The sequence below is a fragment of the Numida meleagris genome, chromosome 6, assembly GCF_002078875.1.
Source record: "Numida meleagris isolate 19003 breed g44 Domestic line chromosome 6, NumMel1.0, whole genome shotgun sequence".
Lineage (NCBI taxonomy): Eukaryota > Metazoa > Chordata > Aves > Galliformes > Numididae > Numida > Numida meleagris.
The window spans coordinates 37,576,111-37,599,076 of NC_034414.1; the positions used below are offsets into that span (position 1 = coordinate 37,576,111).

Consider the following 22,966-nt stretch of genomic DNA (forward strand, 5'->3'; position numbering starts at 1 on the left):
CAAGAACCTCTGATTCAAAATGTATGAAATACTTCTGTCATATGTGGCTGCAACATGCCCGCTGAGATTTCCTGCTGTGGTGAGGAGCTCCCTTATTTGGCTGCCTTGTGTTAAGTTGAAGTATACAACTCAAGCAAGTGTGAGACCGCTTCTTGTTGCACATATAACTGAAGTTGCGCACAGCAGGATCTGCTTAGCTGTGCCATCTGGACAGGCTGCCTACAACCTAACACCAGGCTCTTGCTGCTTTCCTCCCCCACTTCATGATGCTGTTCCTTGGTGACAACAAATTCTGAAAAATTGGCACGTACACAAGCCAATTATCCACGTAACCTTTTTACTTTCCCAAGTTTTGTGTGAAGAAAGAGCTCGGGATTTGAGCTTGCTTCAGTGTACCCTCTTGGCCGCAGAAGTCTGTGGCCCTTAAAAGTCCTCATTACCTTTCTTCAGATTAACTAGTAGTGGCTGCTGACATGCATGAACTACTGACTTTGCAGGAATGGGATTATTGAGTAAATAAGGATGTTTTCTTCATTCTTTGAATGAGATGGATGATTCGTGGACTATGGTTAATAACAATCCCTTATGTCTAAAGATACTTAATGCAGTTTATTCAAGTTTCTTCCAGTACATCCAGAAGACCTCCAGATGCAAACCAGAGCAAGAGCTAGCTTTGCAGGGCGTGGCTTGTAGAATCCTTGCTCGTGCCATGTGCTTCCCAAAGAGAGGGGACTCTACAGTGGAGAACACCTAGGCAGCTCCTGATCATTCTGACAGCCCAAAAGGAAAGGAGAGAGTATCAGCCACATGCAAAAACCAATACATATGAACTGTATATAAAATAGTTGTAGTGGAAATGTTAAGTCACGGCCTGAGACAGTGATTGAGCACCTGGTGGGAAGGCAGGGCCAACACAGGGGAGCTCAGGTGCATGCAATGCACCTGAGTGACCAGAAGGGGTGGAGCCAGGATCCACCCCATCCCAGACCTCATTTAAGGGCTGACAGTGGAATCAAAGGTATTTTGATAGAGCTCCCTGCCTACTGGAGGCCTTCTAAGGGTAAGCAATTTTTCTTCCTTTGTTTCTGCATTTATAGCTGCTGCATTTGGGCTCGTTCTCTTTTGCTGCAGCCTAGGATTGTGCCACTCTGTTACTGCTGCACTTTCCATCACATTATAGCATTACAATAGCATACACATGTATAACTACATACACATGTAAGGCGTTCTAGTAGGTTTATGTGCAGGTTTACCACAGGTACGGGCCAGGCTACAGAGACAGTGGCCTTATTCTCTCACTAGTAGGAGTGTAATCCTGGTTTTCAGTCAAATGGAACTGTGACAATTGAATTAGCCTGGCTGTTAATACAAAATTTAATAATAAGAGAGCATATTGTAAAACTAGTAAAATAGGTCATAATTAAGTAAGAACTCTTATTATATTTATGTATAAACAACTTATTTGTATTCATAGTGGATTGTCTCTGCAAATCTATTCTTGTCTCAGAGCCAAATAGAAATTTAACGCCATTGTTATGTTTAGGTGAACATCACACTCATATTCTCCTCTGTTTGGCCTTGAATAAAAATCAGAGTGACAATAATATAAACGGTATGGAAGTAGTCATGAGCAGTAGCCCATCTGTACTAGACAGAATTCTACAAACCAATTAGATGGTCATAAAAAGCTAAACAGATGTGGATGAATCAACTGGGGAAATTGAACTCTTGCATTTATTGTTTGTGTATAACCTTTTAAAATAACTAAGATGGGTAAATTACCTTAATTAACCTTTAAAAATTTAGATGATTTCTAAATAATAGCTTTAAACAATGCCTATTCTTTTCTTTGTTACTTCTAAGTGTTTTGTCCATGACGAGACGTAGTTTCATTAGGTGATACTGTAGAGGTAGTTGTTTAAGCAAATGTTGTATTTTTTTTAATGTTGGTTGTTTTCTTGTTCTTTTTTTGGTTTTAATTTCTCTTTTCCATCATCAGACTTTCTACAGTACATACTCCCATCTAACCGCCATTAAGCTCTCCCTTACAGTCAGGAGAAATCAAATCCACTTATCCTAGCAAGTAATGGCAAGAAAAGTCATCTCTTAGAGACCACTTGAGTTGCTCTCACTGCTCTTGGGTGGCATAGACTCTCCATCAGGACAGCGAATCCTATTCCCAGCCGTAAGAATCAGCTATCTGGGCTAAAGCAGTGCTGGCAGCAAAGACAACGTATAAATAGTGTTTTTGGATAGGTTGACTGGATATAGATTTTTTTTTTCAGCTACTTTCTGGCATGCCTGGAGATAGCAAACAATTGTGAGAGGATTATATGGGTTCACGCATAGCTGAAATCAGAGGACAGAGATTGACAAAGCTACAGAAGACTGAAGCAAGTCTTAAAAGGAAGGGTGAGGAGAAATGTTTGTTTTTAAGGGAGGAAGGGAAAAGATACATGTAAGGGAATTTTTCTGGGGACATTTGCCCTCTTTGAAGTCCTCTCTCCATATTCTCATTCAGGAGAGGATCGCGTTACAGTGGAAAATGTTTTTGTTTGTCCTCATTGCTGCAAACAATTTGTAATCAATCAAAAGTATATTTGACTGCTTCTCTTTCAAATAACATACCTTGGGTATTCTAGGATTAAAATTACTCAGTAATGCTGTAAATCTTAATTAAAACAAGAGATAACTTATGTATTTTAAAAAGCAAAAATCCAGTACCAATCACAACAATACACTGGATGGAATGGTGAATGGTTTAAGTTTCCTAAATTACTGATATTACCTGCTGATATGAGGGCTGTTCAAAAGGGTACTTCACTTTTGGGTTTATTTATTAAAATCTTGCACTTAACTCTAAGAAATTAGCCTCCTAGAGGTGAAACACTCCCTGCTCGGGAGTTTGCATCAAAGAAACCAATCATGCACACACTGCAGAACTGCACAGTAACACAAAATCCAATGTTTCACTACATCCCTTGTGCAAGGTGCTAAACAGAAATGTTGAGCATTCCTAAGGGAGACCATTTTTCTTGCCTAGAAGTGATGCTTAGACACTGTCCCCAAATAATGCCAATTTTACAGTGCTATAGGATTATTATTTCTATACCTCTTTTAACTGGAAGTCCTCACTGAGGTGAAGTGTGCAGCATAGGCTCTGTGAGGTGTTTGGGGGGGGGGAGGGACCTCAAAAGAGCTCTGAATCAGCTTCCAGGTAACCAAAAATTAGAAGACATTCTATGTGAGTTTTTCTGTGTTGCAACTGGGATGCAAGACTTCCTTGACTTCTTGCAGTGGCAGCCAAGCTATCCTTTCAAATCTTGGTTGGTGACAGACTTATAAGCATTTCCTTCAAAGCACACTCCTTGAAAATATGATCATGACAAAAAAGATGCAGCTCAGCTGAGAGTTCTGGCAGGCTGAAATGCTTTGCAGTCTCTCTGTAGCAGGAATACTGTTGTCATTCTATTTCAGCCAGTTAACAGCAGGGTAAGCTTTCTGGTGTTGATAACACAAAATAACTGTGCTAGAATGCTGGTAAATCCTTCCTGGATAAGTCAATTAAGCAATGGTATTCCTTATAATCACTTGAAATTTCCCCATATGATCAATCCATAAATTTTAAATGTTCACACAATTTCATCTGAAGTTTGTGATATATCATCCTGCAATCAATAGATGTTATGTTACACATTGAAACTCTCCAGTAGGGAAATCTATACAAAATCACAGCTTTGTAACCCAAATCCAGGTGTGTTTTGGCTTCTACCAAGTTAGGTGTTAACTTTGTCCTACAAGAAAATCAGTTTTCTTATTCTTGCTTGAGGCCAGTAACAGATCCCAGCATCCAATTATGGCACTCTTGGCTGGCTGATGTCAGCAAGTTTCTCACTACTGACTGGTGAGAGGGGAATGGTGTTCAGACCTTCCCTCAGATTGAAGGTCAGATGGATTTATTAATAAACAGCATACTTGCTTGTGAGCTTATAAAGAATCTGCATTGTGTTTATCTGCACAGAGAAGAAATGAGAGACATCAAAGCTGTGAAACAGGTAGACTTTTTGGATGCTAGGAGCAGCCTGAGAGGAAAATATTGTACGAAAGGATCCTCACTTTTCTATTTCCTTGCCAGTTCTAGTTGGAAATGAAGGAAAGTGTGTTCCACAATACATCAGTATCCCTTCTTGGAGGACAGTGAATAGAGATTGGGCCCTTACCAGTAAGTAGGTCTCAGACCTGGTGGTGAGAAACTTTAATGAAATAATAAATGCTTACTCTGCTTTTTTCCATTTGTGGTTACCTTACAGACTTCAACTAATGCAGTCCCACTTACCAGCAGGTGGTGTTTCAGGTACAGAGGAAAAACACTACAGTGGTAGTTCGGGAAAACTGATGATGTAAGAGGCCAGCCATCCTGCGTCCTCATTATTAAGAGGTGCAAGAAACTGAGTAGTATGTCTCTTCCTGCAAAACTAGTCCTTATGGTGTAAGTTACTTGTATGAAGTAAGGCTCTTTGCCCATCCCTCCACACACAAAATCAATATACACATAGCAGAGAAAGGGAAACTTCCAACAGCTTGGAAGTCCTCCAAAATCTTCAACTACTTTTAATGTGCAACTGAGAACAGAGAATATGCTTCTAATGAATTTTTAAAGGACATGCACATAGGCATTAACTACACAAGAAATTAACTACTCAAAGCCAAAGAATGGCAAAAGTCTAATAACAAAGCAAGATTAATACCTTGACACTTTTCTAGTGTACCTGTACCATTTATTGGGTAAAGAATACAGGAGTAATAAATTACCATCCATAGTCTTTTTGCTATTGCTTCTGTATCTATTGTCTTGTTATAATGCATCTTCATTATGCTTTCATCCCTTAACTACTTCGTTGCTGCCATCTTGAGAAAGAGGAGAAGGAGAATCCCAAGGCAAGAGATATTTTAAGTAGCAAGGCAATTCACTATAGGAAAAGCCACTTCAAAATTGCTAATGCAGTCTCTTTGTAAGCAGTCACCGTAGAGGAAATTGGCACTGTTTGCAATTTATTACAAGACCCCAGAAAGACTGAAGTTTCTCCCCACTATGTATGTGTACATGTAAAATATAAATGTACTTACTTGCTTTAACGTAAACAAAGAATAAATAATTTAACATAGGTAAGTCTTGCCCCAGGTTAGTGTCCTCTAGGGCCACATTCTAATTTACCAGAGAAAACTGCATAGTGGAAATACAGTAGATGAAATCAGCATGTCCTCAAGGTGGTTGAATTATGATGCAGGTGAAAAAAAGATCACAGAACTGTAGGGATTGGAAGGGACCTTGAGAGACTGAGTCCAACCCCCCCTGCAAAGTAGGCTCCCTACAGCAGGCTATAGTCCTTGCAATTATGCTCCCTGTCCCCATTTATAATTACTGTCTCCCAGCAATATTTAAAGTATTACCATGAGAATTGCATTGTGTCAGGCCTAGTTATCTCTATTACACTCTTTCTGAAATTCTGTATCTTCAGCTATGGTACATATGTACTGTAGGGAGCATGTTCAACTTACCTGCTTGAGGAAAAAGTTGCTTCTTCACCACAATACCTCTCATAACATGAGCTGCTAGGACTTAAAGCAATGGCAATACTGTGTAGTAAAAGTAGCTTATATCTTACACTGTACTGATATATAGCATACAATCTGAGCAATAGTCCTATGCACAGACAAATCTCTCTCTGTGGGCTGACATTAAGGATCTGAACGGGTAACTATCATTCTATGTGGGTTGCCCTGAAAGCAATGCCTCCTATTTTTTTCATCGGAAACCACAACAGGTATAAAGAGCAAGATACCACACTTTGATAGTGCAAATTCTCAGCTACCATACACTATTTTTCACCATAGTCACCTCCGGTAGCCAATTTACACAGGTGAGCTGATAGAGATGCTCTTCATTTCATGGTGTGACAGCTGTGTGTGGCTCTCTGAAGTGTGGCTTGTCTTTCACGTTGCTGTCACTGCAGCTGAAATGCACCACCCACCACATCACTGTGCCAGAATCCACTGTTTGGCATCCATAAATGTTCAGAAAGTGTCAATGAATATCAACGGGTGCAATTTTTTAATCAAGGAGGAATTTGGTTCCACACCTTTGCTTCCTCTGCACTTCCATGTCAGGCACCATTTTGTCAGATTGCCACTGCTGCCATCTGTTGCATGGCAACAAAACGTACTGCCATATCACCAACACCTGACTCTGACATTGTAGGCCAGCAAAATAAAACAGGAGGCATTACTTTCAGAGCAGTCTACATCTCTTCTCACCTAGAGGTAAGACCAAATCTGAGGCAACTTCCTTTCCCACCCCTTCTGGCTCTTCTACAGAGAAGCATTAAGTACACTTGCTATAAGATATTGCCATAGACAAGAGCACTGAATCATGGAAAATGCCTCTGTTCTTCAACAGGCAAAAGTGTGCCCAGTCAGTATTACCCTTAACACCTCTCATAGCCTGTGACCAAGGGATATCAATAGTAGAACTGCTCTAAGTAGTTAACAGTACATTTCCCCTACGAAGACTCCCTCTGTAACACTCATTTATCTCGTGAAGTAGAATAAAGACAGACAGCAAAAAAGAGAACTGATATAAGTACAAACTAACTTGTTTAAAAAATAAATGCCCACACCCTGCAGTGTGATTATAAAGGTCTGATTTTTTTTTATAAACTGTTTATTATCTGTGTTTTTGCACTGATGTGCAACTCGAACGGTTTTTAGAACATCACATTCATTAGTAGGAAATCAAGTCTGCATTCTTTCAGGACAATGAGGAAGCAAAGAACAGGTGTCTGTCCCTATTTACAAATGCAGGATTTTTGTAACCATCTTTGTTTGAAATATAGCAAAAATGGAATTTGCTACCTTTTCAGTGGCTATGAAAACAATGACAAATACAAAAAACATGTAGATAACCATGCATGCTGCAAGTTTTGTAATACCCTTTTTATTTTCTAGTGACAGTTTACTTATGAGGACATATTTCATTTCATTTCACAAGCCTGTGCAAACTACTTCCGTGAAAAATATTCAAAAGATAGCCCCTTCTGAATACTTGATTATCAAGGAGTACATATGAGATGTGGCTTTCATATGACGAATAAGACCTTCCACCTAAGAACAATACTACAGTCCTCCTTTATAACAGAAGGGAGTGGATTATTAGAATGCTATTTCTAAAACATTCTTCATTTTAATGTAATTGTTTCATTCATAAGATTGTTTTTAAATGAGTTCTTCTGAAAGGAAGCTTTCAAAAACATCCAAAAAGAGCTTATACACGCATGCTTTGTTTTCACTGCTGAAGTCATCCTTGACACCACTTGGTCTACGGCTTGGCTAAGTATGAAACACAATGAGATTCTGAAGACTTCTTAATTATCGAAGAAGTTGCTCAGCCTCCTTGGACTTGCTTTCCTTTGTTTTCCTCAGTAATGCTTGTTTTATAGCATTGATCTTTTCGTCAAGTTCAGCCAATGAATAGTTCTGCTAGAAGATCAAAATAAAAACCACAGTCATTTACATCTTGTAACTACTAAAAAAGTGGCTTAGCACTCGATACTGGTGGTCATTTCATATTGCACCTGATGAAAGAAGAACTTTTGCAGAGTTGTCTGACTCATCTGTGACTATTTAAACTTGAAAGGGAAGAATGTAAAGTTAGAAAAAACTGACAGTACCAATAATGTATCAATAGATCCATGCTACTTTCATTAGATGCTTGTTTAATCTGATGACAAAAGAAAGCAACACAAAAATCCTTTGGTGGAACTGGACAAGACTACCTCAAGGCTCACAGAACTCAACTTTACAACTGAAGGGTTTTTATCTTCTTGTCCAGCATCAATCTCCTCTGCGCAGATGTAACCTGACAATATTTTTTTACCTCTGAAATAAAAACTGATCTTTATAAAATGAGAAATGACATTTCATGCTATTCTGCTCACAAAGGAACAAAATTGCTTCTGACAGGTTCTTGGCAATACCAGGCAAAGTATATGCAGGTAGTCCAATAGTCATATACAGAAGAAGAGCTGAACTCATCCAACTGGTGAAGAGGCTCTCTGGCTACGCAGCCATCATCAGGAAGCAGTCCTGGGTCCAAGAGAAGCTCTCCCTTCAGTGGCTGGCCCTTGTAGGAGACCAAGGTGGCTCCACCCTGGGCCCACCCTTTCTGGTAATGTGGAAAGCACAGGTGCAAACAATTTGCCTGTGATCCCTAGGCCAGGAACTCTCCTTCACCAATTTAAACCATGACTTAACAGTTCCCCTACACACACTAAGGAAGCCTTGGTTGGTTTTTTTTCTGTGAATAAGCCTAGTTCCTCAAGGCTTATATGGCCCACATCCCTAAGTGCTCTCCCAGTCATCTGTCTTCAAGTATGATGAGTGGCAGACTGTGTACCAGCTATGGTCTCCCTTACAGTAAGGAGAAATTTGATCGTGTACTGGTGTATTCTCTGTTGTGACAGTGTTGCAAAAACAGCAGTTCTCACTGACTTAAGCTTGTATCTTCCATAATTTCAGCTTCTCCAGAACTTTTCCTGAGCCAGCCACTTCCACTTTTATTATCTCTTCATAAACTAATAATTAAAAACCAATCAAAGAAATCAGAAGATTTTACAGAGAAGCTGAACAAAATTTACAAACTGATTGTGACTTCGAGCACAGATAGTATCTATCACAGAGTTATTTTATTATTTTTTTTAACCAGTGAAAACACTAACACACCCAACCTAGTACAGATTTATAGAAGACTCATTTCATTGAGACATCTATTAACTTTCCCCTTTCTTCAGCAGCAAGCTACCCAATACTGATACAGCTACTTTTGAGAAGTCAGATATTTGCTTGGTACAACTCCTGTTTACTTCTCTCTCTCAAAACATCCTAAACTGAAAGCAAATAAAAATTAATGATACTTACATGAGGGGGTTGAACCTTTCTCCTCTTGCCGGAACAGCTCTAAAGAAAAAACAAAATCAAAACAGACTTGATGTTACGTTGACAGAGGATGTTACTGCAGGTAGGTAATTTGAAATCTACAGTCTGTAACAATGCTGTCAAGTGTCTTAAAAGTACAGAAAGAACACTAACTGCCATTCCAAAGATTAAAGAAATGTTTTTATATTTAAGTGTACTTTGAATCATGAAAAATATTACTGGAGAGCAGTCAGCAGCTGTCAAAACTTCTCTATGCTTGGCAGCTAACATGTTCACCAACAATTTAACTGGAGCTTCCTTCAGCAAAAACAAATATCAATATCCAGCTCTTGAAACTCTCAATATTTTTGTTTTAGATTTTCCTCTATCCACACAAATATTTATGCAAAACTTTGGGGAAAAAAAAAATTACACTACAATACTAATCTTGCCACCACCACTTTCTTTCCTCCCATATCCACATTATCAGAGAAGACCCTACGGTAATTTCAAAGGAAATTTCAGAATACAAAAGTACATGTTTTTAACTTCTAACTCCTAACAACTTGAAGGAATAGCCTCAAAGAAAAAGAACTTTATTCATCTCCAGCATGCAAAAAAACAAAACAAACAAAAAAAAGAATTGTATTATGGCTGTATCACATACTGTTGATCACACTGTAATTTGTAAGAAACATTTTGACTAATTATTACATAGGGATAGAAGGAAGGGCAAAATACCAGATGAGAAATTTCTGCAGTTTTTACTGTAGTAAAATCTAGAGTTCTCATTGCCCAAATCTCCACCAGCAAATAAAGGATATAGTCTACCATTTGTAAAGAGACAGCACTTTGCCTGTAGACTAGCAACAAAGAAACTAAAGTCACTGAATCACTGGAAACAGACAACTTCTAAATGGTTCTGATCCTTAGTAATCATATCATGTGCAGAAAATCAAAGACTTGAAGCTGATTTTTAAGCCATTAATGACTTGTGCAAAGATCAAAACTTCAGTTAATTTTCATGTCATTACATACACTTCATATTTTATGGATAAAAAAAATCTCCTGTTGTTTATAATGCGTCTCTTAAAAATTAGTTAAGCTCAGGTAGCTGCATTGTTTTTTCCCCCCCAACGAGTACTATTTTCTTTCAAATGAAAAGTTCGGTAGAAATATGAACTCGCATAGATGGTGCATACATGAAATGTAACCATTACACCAAGGCAGAGTTGTCTATCAGCAGTAGCTGCACTCTAACGTATTCCATTTTTGTACATCAAACAACAATTACTTAAGTATCCATTTGAGTACGGTAAAATAAGTTGAGAAAAATTTCTTACTACAGATTGAAAGTATTCAGGAGACAGTCCTTCCAGCTCAAGAATTTTATCTTCAAGCTTCTTAATTCTCTGATAAATGTCTCTTGGTACAGGACCACCTAAACACACCAGGACAAATAGAAATCAGGAAAAGCACTTGAATAACATTTTCAACTAAGGATTCCAAGTTTTTCATTCTTTGAGTCCAGCTAGCAACCAGTAGCTGAAAGTAAACGAGCTGGTGGGAAAATGAAAGGGAAGGGCAATTAATATAAATCACAGTAAAATCTGGTTGATAAGCCAGTACAATCTGTGAAGGCAACAGACAACTTCATACACAGAGTTGAGTACGTCTGAGAAAGTCTCTGGAACAACAAACGATCACTATCAAAATACAGTCACACACCAAACATTACCACTTAAAAACTGACAGCAGGCAAGAGCAGACAGAATGGCAAACACCACACAAATTCAACACTGATATGCAAGACTGTCTCGAAGGGAGCCTATCTATGCTGAGCATCAGAGACTGGAGGACAGGCATGAGTTGTGCTTGACAAAGAACAGTGTTTACCCGGCCATGGATGGGAGAAGCAGGGGTGGGAAATGTGTGTGGGGAATAGAATAACAGAGCATTAAAACAAACAAACAAACCCCCTCAACCTGCCACTTGCTGTTGGCAGCTGTACTAAAGCAGCTTGGGCTTGCTTCCCCGCATAAGACTCGAAGTGAACAAAAAAATCACCCTTACAAAGCACATAATGTATGCAACACAGTAGTCTATAAAATCACTGTTTATCACGACTACTGGGTATTCCAATTAGAATGACAACTTTGTCTTGACCAGGACGTGTCAATTTATCAACGCAGCATCCTAATTTGGGCATAGATCTGGATTCCATTTTGGGCATATAGTCCAAAATATTAGACTATAGTACTTGGGTGACCAAACTCTTTAATGTATCTAGTCCACTGGTTTTACAGTCACAGAACTTATTAACTTGCCCAGTTTTACTATCAGATTGATAACTGTAGTACAAACTGGCACACCAGTGTCAAAACTTAAGCATGGTACAAACCTGTTTGTAACCGTAAGTGCGCCTCAATGTTTTGCAATCTCTCCTCAACAGCTTGGTTTCCACAGTCATGAATAGGTGCACTGGCCTTATGACTGGACCCATGAGTTCCTTCAGACCTAGTCTGAGGCCCATATGTATTTACTACCCTAGAAACTAAGTAAAGAGAACACAAATTTAACACATGTGCACATGAAACACATCAACATATGTACAATTAAAACAAAAATTATTGTTGCATAATTAACATTACTCAAATCTGAAAAGCTGCATGTTAAATCTATTTCAATAATCTTGTATTTGAAGGGTCCCACAAACACTGAGATCAAAAGTTCAGTATAAGTCCTTATTTTTATATATGAGTAACTGAACTAAATAAAAACCTAGGGCTCTAAATTTGCAAAGGAAGAAAAAAAAATGACACAAAAATCCTCAGCTGCAGATAAACAGCAGAAAAGTAGATATCTATCAGGAGCTGCATGTTTGAACTGTTGTAAATGCAAAGAGGGAGACCTAATATTATAGGAAGAACCATAAATACACATAGTTGAGGGAAGACATACAATTAGAAGAACAACTATAAATCTCAAGCAGTTCTCTCCAATTTTTGTTATTCAGGTAGCAGCCTTATTGAATTTTCACCTGGTTCCGGGCCTGCCTTTTGCCCCTGCTGAACTGTGTCTTCATCAAAAGACTTTGGTCACTTCTCTTTAATCAGTGTCATTTCTCAAGTCCTTTCTGATAGGATTACTGCAGGGTACTGCAGAATTAAAGACTACGCTGGCCACTCCAAACACTGGAGCACACTGACACACCTTAAACCCCAAGCTGGAATGACCAAGTTACATTCTTGCTTCCCAGTTCCTTTCTCAGTGTCATTGAAGTTTCAGCTACTGCTCAGGTTTCAGTTATTTGAAGCGTAACCTTTTATTTCCACCCACACAAAGCTACAGTTCAAGTAAAAAACTAGTGGCGGCATTTTAAAAGCAACTGCGGAGAAAAGTTCATAGTCAAATATTCTTGACTCAAATTTACTTCTCCCTCTACCTCAAGTCGCCAGATCCCTTGATGCTTATAACCAGCACTGTGCTTCAGAGCAGTTTCTCAAAAAATGGAACAGAAGGTTACTTCCATCCTTGGATTTTGACTGTTTTAATCACAGAGTAACCTGCGTATGAGCAACCGTTTATACACGATACCTGCTGCACAATAACTTCTACACCACTCATTCCTTTGCAAAAATAGCACAGTGCTAACTTTGTTCCCAAAATGCCCATGTCTGTCTCAGAACTTCCACCGTGCCCCCAGAATACTTTCTAATTCAATATAACTACATAGAGATTAAATAAAATTATCTTTTGCTTTAATTTAATCAATTCCTTAACTGGACTGATGGCCTTATCTTAGATGAGAAGCTAAGAATTGCTCAGCTTTTCTGTCCTGCTTTATGTTTTGCACCTTTGCTTTCAGGCAATGACAACAGGCTACTTTGATTTGGTATTCATAGTATAACCAATAGCATAGTGAGGAAATTATGGGAAAAAAAACTTGAAGAAGTAAGGGAAGATTTAAAGTATTTGTTGGAGTCATAAATCAATTTGTTAAGTTTCCACTTGTAAGCACTCTGTAAAAAGATTCTAAGCCAAAATTTATAAGTACTGCTCTATCTTAACTCTCTTAATAAATGGATATTAAAATAGTTGCTTACCCCTTATATGGCTTTTAAATCCAGGATAGGGTGTGAAAATAGCGTCTGTTCTGGCACAGCTATTTTCTAAATAAATAGCAATAATAATAAGAAAAAACAATTTAAGAAAAGTGAGGCCCTAATTACGCATTTACAATTTAAAATATTCTAACCATCATCAGTTTTGAAGCCAATCTAATTCAAACTTTTCACACAACAAAAAAACTCAGAAATCATTCACGCTACAAAAACATGCTTATAAATAATTCCACACACTTGCACGGACCTATCAGTTTTACCTGGCTAAGTCACCTCTACAAATACGAGCCCACATACACACAAGGTTATTGGATCAGGATCAAATTTCTTCTCATCTATTACTTTTTTAATTTTTACTTTCATTGTGATCCTCTGTCATTTATTTCTTCCTGCACAAAAGTTTCTTCCTTGCACACCAGTGCAGTTTTACTCCTACGTCCTTTCTTAAAACTGCTTTCTTCCTATTGTTAGGTTTGGTTTACCCATCAGCATCCTTTTTTCACCTTCCTGCATTTACTCTGATGCGTGTGGCTTCTTCCATTTGCTTAGACATAAAACCTGCCAGTACAGGCCATCTCAGTTTAGTCTAAGGTTTCTATTTAAATATAAATACACCGAAGCTCTACAAGTATTTTATTATGGCTGACCATGCAAAAGAAAGACTTGTCAGTTCTTCAGTAACTTAATTAAGTTTTAGGAAGCGATATTTTACCGGCTAGCGTCCTCTACATAAATTCTCTGTAAAACGTATGGAAAAATAAGCTACGACCTCTAACAGTATGAAGTATTTCACAGAGACACTGCACATGGGGGCTCATAGTTACTCAGAAAAATCTGTCTCTTTACTACTTATGTATAAAAAAGTGTTTTTGCTGGTTACACAGGCACTAATTGTGCTAATGGGATCCAGTATACCAGACTGACTTAAGACTGGCTATAGATACAGTCAATTGTGCCAGGTGGAATATTAAAAATAACAACTGCATGAGTTATGTTGAAATAAAATTGTTATTCTAAGTAGTTCGTAATTAAAATTGATTACAGATATATTCCTTTGTAATTCAGCTAGCATTAAATTGACTTCAATTTGAAATATGCGATTCCCAAGACATATCTGAATTGCAATTCTGTTAACTTTGGAAGGAATACTTAGCTAAAACATTGAGGACAACAGCCACAAAAGTAATCTTATCGCAGTAAGATTGTAATCTTTCTGTACAGAATTCATCAAACATTCTTAACCAGTAAATAATTCCTTTTTTTTTTTTTTCTTTTTTTGCCTTGGTCTGTCTGGCAACATCCGCAGAACATGTGCATATTCTTAACATTTTTTTAAAAAGTTACTCTTAAAATAAAGTTTGTTTTAAATATAGAATAGTGCATTTGAAAAATATTTTTTTTATTTAAAAAAACCAAACAACTTAAATTGCTATGAAGATTAAAGTCTGGCTAGCCAGTTACCTTGATTACAATCAATAACATTGCAAAATTCCCTGACATTATTTTCATTGATCTCAGCTTGTTTCCTCTTGATGAAGGCTGATATCCGCCTGTCAATCTGTAGGTAACAAACATGATGGCATATATCTATTTCATTCTTCAAATTTAAAATTTAGAAAGAAAGAGACCTTTCTTTTTTCTAATTTAGAGAAATCACTTACTTCTGCTTTTCCAGCTTTTATTTGGACCACCTCTGGATCAAAATTAGTATGCGCATCCTTCAGATCTACCAAGTCATAATTCGCATACTTTTCTTCAGTCTGAGAGTTACTATCATAAACATTTAAACTTGTTTCACAACTTTGGTCTTCTGTTTTACCTGCAGGTTCAATGTGACCTACACTTTCCTCTTTAATCAATGGCTGGAGTTTTTCTAAAAGAGGCTGAACAAAGAAAACAGTACATTAGGGTTAAAGGGGGGAAAAAAGAAACCAAAACACGAAAAAAGGCCAAGTACTATTACAATTTTTAAAATAGACAGACAGAAATAATTTTAGGAAATGCAACATTTGCGTCTGACAGAGGATGGTAATTAAAAAAAAAATCTATCGTTTCAAACACTACGCACACTATGATTTTGGTCTTTATGACCTGTGTCTTTTCGAGATTTGCACAGGAAAACTCCCAAATTTCTGAGAAAAATCTATCAGTTACTCATCTGTTGGTAGCTAAATCAAAAGCTGCAATCATTGGCACCAATGCCAATTAACTACCATGTCATTCAAATGCCTACTCAGAACAGTAAGGCTTAGCATTCTTCCTTCTAAACACGAAAGCCAATGCTTTCACACTGTAAAGCCTTTACTTTATCACCAGAGCACTACATTCTCCACTTGAAACTGCAGTTGCCCAAGTGAATGAGAGAACACAGACACGAAATATATAGGTATTATCCAGAACACATGCTTTTCTTGACATGGTTGATTATCTACTTAGGTCATGAAATTAAATGAGAGAATGTGCACTGACATTTGTAGCAGCAAAATAAAAGCTTATTATTCTACTGCACTAACTCTTCCACAAGATGTTAAAACAAAACACTGGTGTATATATGTACACCAAGGTTTTATCTTGCTTGTTTTCTCTTTGTGTTTATGTCGAGAAAGATTTTGCGTATCTGGGAAACACAAAGAGATTTTCCTATACCGGTAGACAAGCAAATACAGAAACCTTATTTATCTTTCACTGTCTCAGAACTACACTCTTGAAATAATTCGTTGACTAGCTGAAGGGAAAATGGATACTCAGATTCCCACCTTTTACACATCAGCTATCAAGGTCAAAACACTGCTCAGATACCAGCTGATACCACCATGGAACTAAATCATAGGTACTTTTGACAGGGTTGGAAAGTTTCACATAGCTAAAAGAAATGACGGTAATAGTGACTGGCTACTTGGTAGGATGAGACATTAATGTCAAAGAAATTACTCTTCAAAAAAAAAAACCTACGCTGAAAATATATTTAATTGCAGTAAGACACTCCAGGATGTGTCATGCTGGGATAATGCCACTTCTTGAACCACTGAAAGCACTCCATGAGCCTCAAAACTCACCCAACGCATGGAATCATTATCATAGCATGACACACACCTGCCGTGTCTTATTGCTTAATTATAACCCACCATAGATGGAAATGTATCACATTTACAATGCAAGTCTAGAAATCAATGAGGTTGCATTTATTCAGCCTGCTCACCTACAGTGGCTATTCCCACCATTAATACGAAAAATCTGTAAGTGCAGGTACCTATGAAGCATACCAGGATTTCAAGAGTGTAATACTTGTGAAACCTTTTTTGTTGAACATAGCAGTAAGATCAAAACAACTAAAATTTTTCAGTTTAGGTAGTGTAGCTACATTCAGTTGTTGACCACTTTAGTCAAGTTGAAGGTGTCCAACAAAATATTTACCTGCAAACATAAAATATGCTGCTGAAGTGCACTAAAGAGTAATGTTGGCTGAAGTGCTGATGTGCTCTGAAGCTTGCTCCAATCGATTACAACTTTCACAACATCATCTCCAAGGTTAAGCTTCCACAGGGAAGAACAGACACCGCAAAAAAAAACCAGTACATTATGCCATATTAATGTCAGAAAAGCATAAAAGAGTTCTACAGGACAACAATTATGCTAAATCCCATACAGACCCCACCATTACGTGGGGATATAGAATAGGTTTGACATTAATATAATTCAAGTAGCCATAACTTTCAAAGTAAGGTAGTATTAGTAGAATACATTCAAAAATTAGAAAATTCTAACCATCTAAACACACTTTCACTGTATTTCCTTGACCTTTAAGTTTGGTCAATTCTCTATTCAGTTAACCACAGTACTTGAGCATACTGCTCATGCTAATCACCCAAATATTTTCTTTAACAGACGATAGAACCAGCAGCAGGAAGAAACACCCACCCAGAATGGTAGTCTCCTGTACATACAGGTGTGCGAATTAAATATGCAAGGCTGTATCAGCCAGTATGACCAGAGTCTTGATACTGCATCATTTGTACCTGTTAATCCAAAACAGGCTTTATATAAAAAACAATACTGTTAAAGTCTTTACAAAATCTTCCGGTTACACAAAATCTGGACCACACAGCCTCACTGTCAAACCCTCTTCGAAATCCCTGTTTCTCCTCATGAGCATTCAAAACAAATAGCAATTGCCATATCCCCTTGTCTTTGCTGAGAAATGGCAGCACTTAACTTGCAAAACAACAAAGATGTTTCACACTTAGGGAACCTGAAGTTATATTTAAAGGAATGATGCACCTTCTGTAAACTAAAAATTCAGTTTAACTTTTTAATACAAAACTCATTGTTAATAATCACTAATTAATCACATACTTTCACACACCTGTTTGTCATATTTGTTACATTAAAGCTTTTCTTACAAGATCTTGAATGGACAAGCACTTTCATTTTCACAAGCCAGCTAGGTTGTTCTCCAACTAAACATCCCCTAAGCAACCTCCCCAAGTATAAATGCAGATAAAACAATTGTTTAAAATCAACAGGACCTACATATGCTCTGTTTCAGATGCAGAAACCCACAAATTTGTACATCTACATCTCATTCTTCCCATATTAAAAAAAAATTAAATAATCACATCATTGATAAGACTGACCTTGAACACATAGTCTAAAAATTGCTGACTTCCAGCGGCATCAAATATTATGGACACAGAATGCATATGTACTTGTTTCATAGCACAGCATATTGCGAAACAGAAATAAAATCAAGAATGCTTCCATTACACTGAAGGCAAACCAGCAGAACATGAGGTTGCTCTCCATCAGTTTTAGAACCAAGTAATACTGTAACAACATCATATGTAAAGAAAGACAAGCCTGAACACTCATTCTTTAGTCAAAGAACAGCCTTGTTAAATCCAGTGTTAGATTCCAAATCAATTACATAGTAAAAGAGATGGAAGATCTACTGACCTTCAGAGAAAAAAATAAACAAACATCTAAGGGAACAGTGAACAGATTTGCATTGTTTTCCAATGCACTACAAAATAACAACTTAATCACAGTTTTTACTTAGTTAGATATATAATGTATTTTAGGTAATTTTCACAAACATTATTATTCCTGGTTAGTACTTCACCTACGTAAGAGGCAAGGAAAATAGTGTTGTAGTAAGTAATTGTTATGAACACCTCAGAAAAATAAGAATGCATTAAGAATTTAGTAGAATAAAACTTTACAAGTTAAACTTCTGTGCCTGTGTGATCATCTGAAGGGCACTATCTGAAGCAAGTATTTCTTCCCAAAGTTTTGAGAGTAATACAAGCTACACTACAGAGCACTGATAGGGTAAACAGATATAGAGGTCCACTATTGCAAGAGACAAATACGTGTCCTAATGTAATGGCCTGCTAAGCCCCCTTCTCTGAAAAGAATCAGTTGACGTGCACATTTGTATCATAGAGTGGTATGGTGCAATGTGCAAAAACAATACCTTCTGACCTAGAATCTAGAGGTGAGGGATAAACTGACACACACTGTTAAGTAAAGGACAAACTCCTCCTGCAACCAAACCAGTTTCAAACTCAGCACACATTTTTCTTACTATTTTAGATCCTGTAAGAATTGTAAAATGAAGGGTTATAAATTCTATAATTTGATAACATCAAAACCTTCACGGATTTACAGGTCTTGCGTCCATTCAACAGCAACTTGCAGAAACATAAGTTATTTCAGCTCTTTGAAATTATTTTTATGAACAACATGAATTATCCCTTGAGATTTAAAGAACTTTCCAGGATCTGCCATATTGGTTTCAACAGCTGTTATCTCCAGATGTCCTCCTAAATTGCTGTGCTGTTAAGTCACTGTTCTAGTAACGTGCATACATATATATATTCCTGTTTCCAGCGCAACTTGCTAGCATTAACGTAGCTTAAATTGCTATGGCAGATCACAAATTGTGATAGATAAAGACCTAGCAAACATTCAGCCATCTCAATAAAAGGGAGAAGGGCATCAGTAGCTTCAGTCAAAAGTACAAGATGGATATCCAAAGTGGATACGCTACTAAAACACCACAATTCCAGACTACCTGAACTCAACCGCTGGCAGGTAAGAGTGTAACTGGACAACTGGAAATGACCTTGTCTGAGCAATTAGAAGAGTCTCTTCAGCTAAGATGGGGCAACCAAACCCCTACCTACTCATGGTTCAGTGCAGCGCACAGTGAAACGGCTTTAAGTTGTCATGGAAAGACATTCCAAATGCCAGTGAAGACACCTTTATTCTGCTCCATAACTGCTGCAATCCACCTGAGGGGATGCAGCAACTCTAATATCAATTGTATTGCCTCCCCAAGACATTAGCTCATCACCTGGCCCCAGCCCTTCAAACTGCTGTCTAACTGCAGAAGCATGACTGCGCGTCTATTGCCTCCACAGAACGACACCTATGCTTCCAGAGAGGAAGATGAGTTAACTCGTAAATTATTTATGGCAATGATTAAGTTGTTACTGGAAGCTTCCCTTGATAAGGGCCTCTCACCACTGCCGCACTACCTGCTAAATAATTCATCACCACTAAAACCCCAAGCAGGTGTTTCAGCCTCAAGCACCCCAGAGCAACGCCACTCCTAAGCACCACGGACGCGACCCCACCATTCCCGTGATCACCTGCAGGCGTGGCAGCCTCCCTGACTTACTGCGGGCTCCTTTTCTCCCCGTACTTTAAGCCCACCCCCGAAGAGTCCCGCGGACGGGGAGAAACAGAGACTCCCGACCAAAGGGGAGAGCAGGGCGGGAGCGGGCCCACGGCCAGCCCAGCCCCGGGCTCCCCCTCCGCCCGCCCCGCACTCACCTGCGCCAGCAACCCGGCCAGGGAGCGCAGGGCGCTGCTCGCCACCTCCGAGGCCGCCAGCTCGGCTCCGGCCTCCGGAGAACGCTCCACAGGCTGCAGCGAGCCGGGTGCTGCCGCCATAACACCAGCCCGGGCCGCAGCCGCCAGCGACATAGCCTGCGTCGCTCGGCGATGACGAACCGCTCCGGAGGCCGTGACCGCGGGCCGCCCCCGCGCCATGATGGACAGGAGCGGCAGCCAATCGCGGGCCGTTCTCCCGAGTCTGCTGTTGCGGCCGTGATGGCGGTGCTGGGGGTGTGCGAGGTTTCGCAGCCCCCGACTGCAGCCGCGCTCTTCATAGGGAGCGTCTGTGCCCAGGGCACTGCGGCCCCGGTGGGGAGGCTGCGGCAGGGTTGGCTGTCCCGGCCAGGCACTGCCTGTCCTCGTCTGGTCCCCCCCTCTCCCAGGGAAGGGCAGGTGCCTGTCCACGCTTGGTGTGGCATGTTGTGTCCAGCTCCACAACGTGTCAAGCACATGGCATTATCGATTCTGAGGGAACCTCTTAGCTTTTGCTCCTTTATTAAGTCTCCCTTGGAGCTTTTCTCAGCTCAACTCCATTGCAGTTCTCTGGTAAAAGACCATCTCAACGGCTGCAAAGTTGCAGCATGTTGGGCCAGCAGCATAGCCTGCCTTCTGTGTGCTGCTTTGGCACCGTTGGTATAACCAGGCTTTGAACCTGGACTGCTACTGCTTCTGCAGTGTGCTCTCTCCCTGCAAGGACACCTCGTTCCCTTGCCCTTCTCTTTGCCTCCTGTCCCTTCCTATCCTTCAGCTGCATCCACAGTGCCAGTGCTTTGACTGAGTGCATTCATGGAGGGAAGGGCATGTGTTAATTCTAAGCATACTAAGCATACCAAGCATACTAGATTATTGCACTTTTTCAGCCTTACTTTTCGGGTTATTACTTCGCTTTTGTACACCCAAATGAGCTTCTCTTCCAAGCCTTGACTCCTCGGGTTACAGAAGGGTTTGCTTTTTCACCAGACAATGAGGAACAAGTTTGTCACACACTGTTTTGTAACTACTTCCTCAAATGCAATCTGCTCAACTTCTTTCTTAGGACAGCAGCAGTGCTGACAAAGGATTTCTACCTGGTGTTTCCTTTTATTACCTGATTTCGATCTTTCAGCCTTCATGCATTTTCCTGTTCCCTCCCCCAGAAGATTTCCTTTACAATCAGTTGTTTCTCTTGACTCTTTTTGTACTTTCTGTCTCTTAAAAAGGACCTTCCTAGGCTTATGAGAAAGTTCTCCTTCTCTACTATAAAGGGAGTCCACATAGCTGTGCAGGATAGACCACTCTTCACATTTTAGCTTTCTTCTCCATGATGCATTTTTCTTGCCCAAAGAGAGATCATTAGTAAACAGCGACAGAATATTAAGAGTAGAAGAAAATCCAAACAGACAAGACGGGCAGAGAATGCCCACTTATCAACCAGATGTATGTTTTCCTTTTCATAAGGTATTAAGCCTTCTGAGATGCTGGTAAAGCACTGAAATCTTTGGTTTCGTTTCATTTTCTGTCCCATCACACTTGCCTTTTTTTTTTTCCTAGGTGATGCTGCAATTCCAGCAGCACAGGAGCAATTTTCCAGCTGCCATGGCTGACTTAAACCCTTGGAAAACAGTCACAGGATCATGAGCAAGTTGTGCACCTTCAACAAAAAGAGAAAGTCTGCTCAATTCCAGAGGCAAATTATTGACTTCAGAGCTAATGATTTAAAAATATGTTTCATGGAGAGATGCACTTTACAAGAATATCTTACCTGAACTGAGCTAGATCACACTTGACTGGATTCACATCATGTGAACCATTATGTCTTCTCTTAGAGAAGCAGTGCTGATTCCTTCTCGTAAAGAGAGCACAAAATTTCTTCCTACTTTCACTCTCTCAGAAAGCCTCAATCCATGTTGCAGCTGCTAGCTGAATAAATTTGTTATCATCTGAAATTTCAGATTAAATTATATAATACATTATGCAAACATGAAAAGAAACGGCAATAATCCAAAGTGATTTAAGACATTAGAAAGATGAGACCATGTGTGAAAATGAGCATAGGGAAAAATGCACAAACACAACTAAGAACAAACTATGCAAAACATTCATATCTAATGGAGGAGAGAGATTAGAGCAGAACAGTTCCACAAGATGATTATATGTTCGCTGCATATAGTGCACAGTGAAAATGAATACACTTGCAATCACCTCTGGCAGAAAAACTGGCCACAGTAAATCCAGGCCCCACATAAAAGTGGAGGAAATTACATGGCATACTCTCTAAAGCTGATGACTCAATAAAATATTGGAAGCTCTCGTTGCTTGGAAGATACTGTTAATTTGCAGGGAATCTGCGGAAAATTGGCAAATAGTGGATTGCTGGTGATAGAGATACTAGTTTACAAAGAAGGATCAGAAGATTTAAATATGTGTAACTTGGCACTAATGGTTATTTTCAGCAATTTTAATGATGTGACTACCAAGGAAAGCAATAATCTAGAAGTTGCTTTGAACATTTAGGGGTAGAGTTATCATGGTAAGATTAATCTTCCACAGCTTTGATCCCTGAAATGGATCTCTGAGACATATAAAAGCCCCACATCTTGAAAAATGTAAACACAAAAGCAGTGTTGTCCAACAGCAAACAAGCAAATAAAAAAGTGAAAATGATTATTGAAATGAAAAAGGATTTTCTTTTTTTTTTCTAAACTATTGCTTCTTTTTATCTAGCTCATGAAATAATAAAGACTTACAGCTCTTTTGAACTTTAGATGCCTCTATGTTCTCTAAAATCCCAGTAAAGTTTAATAAGTTGACACAACTTATATTTGCTAATCATCACTGTCATAATTACTAGCACTGTTTCTTCTGTTGAGCATTACATTTACATAATTTCTGAACTCACACTTTAATTTTGTCCTTAACAAGCAGCAAAAGAAAGGTGGATGCTTTGCAGAATGAACCAGTGGTTGAGGTTTGTTGTGCTGAAGAGTGAAGTG

The 22,966-nt window shown here is 38.9% G+C and overlaps 1 protein-coding gene and 1 long non-coding RNA gene across 4 annotated transcripts; one reads left to right on the forward strand and one right to left on the reverse strand.

The window, feature by feature from the left end:
• LOC110401440 lies at positions 1,040–6,753 on the forward strand. The gene is made up of 3 exons (XR_002440384.1): positions 1,040–2,412; positions 4,136–4,222; positions 4,311–6,753. It is a non-coding gene; the product is annotated as an uncharacterized LOC110401440 (long non-coding RNA).
• MBIP (MAP3K12 binding inhibitory protein 1) lies at positions 6,970–20,165 on the reverse strand. 3 transcript variants are annotated; one of them, XM_021402570.1, is made up of 9 exons: positions 19,932–20,165; positions 16,509–16,628; positions 14,756–14,977; positions 14,556–14,652; positions 13,077–13,142; positions 11,372–11,524; positions 10,314–10,411; positions 8,974–9,012; positions 6,970–7,533 (listed from the first exon to the last, which is right to left on the reverse strand). In XM_021402570.1, the coding sequence occupies exons 1-9, from the start codon at positions 20,148–20,150 to the stop codon at positions 7,426–7,428; spliced, it is 1,122 nt and encodes a 373-aa protein (XP_021258245.1). In that variant the 5' UTR covers positions 20,151–20,165; the 3' UTR covers positions 6,970–7,425. The 3 variants fall into 3 exon arrangements, with proteins under 3 accessions (XP_021258245.1, XP_021258244.1, XP_021258246.1); XM_021402569.1 differs by having other exon boundaries at positions 6,970–7,536; XM_021402571.1 differs by lacking the exon at positions 19,932–20,165 and adding an exon at positions 17,013–19,925 and having other exon boundaries at positions 6,970–7,536.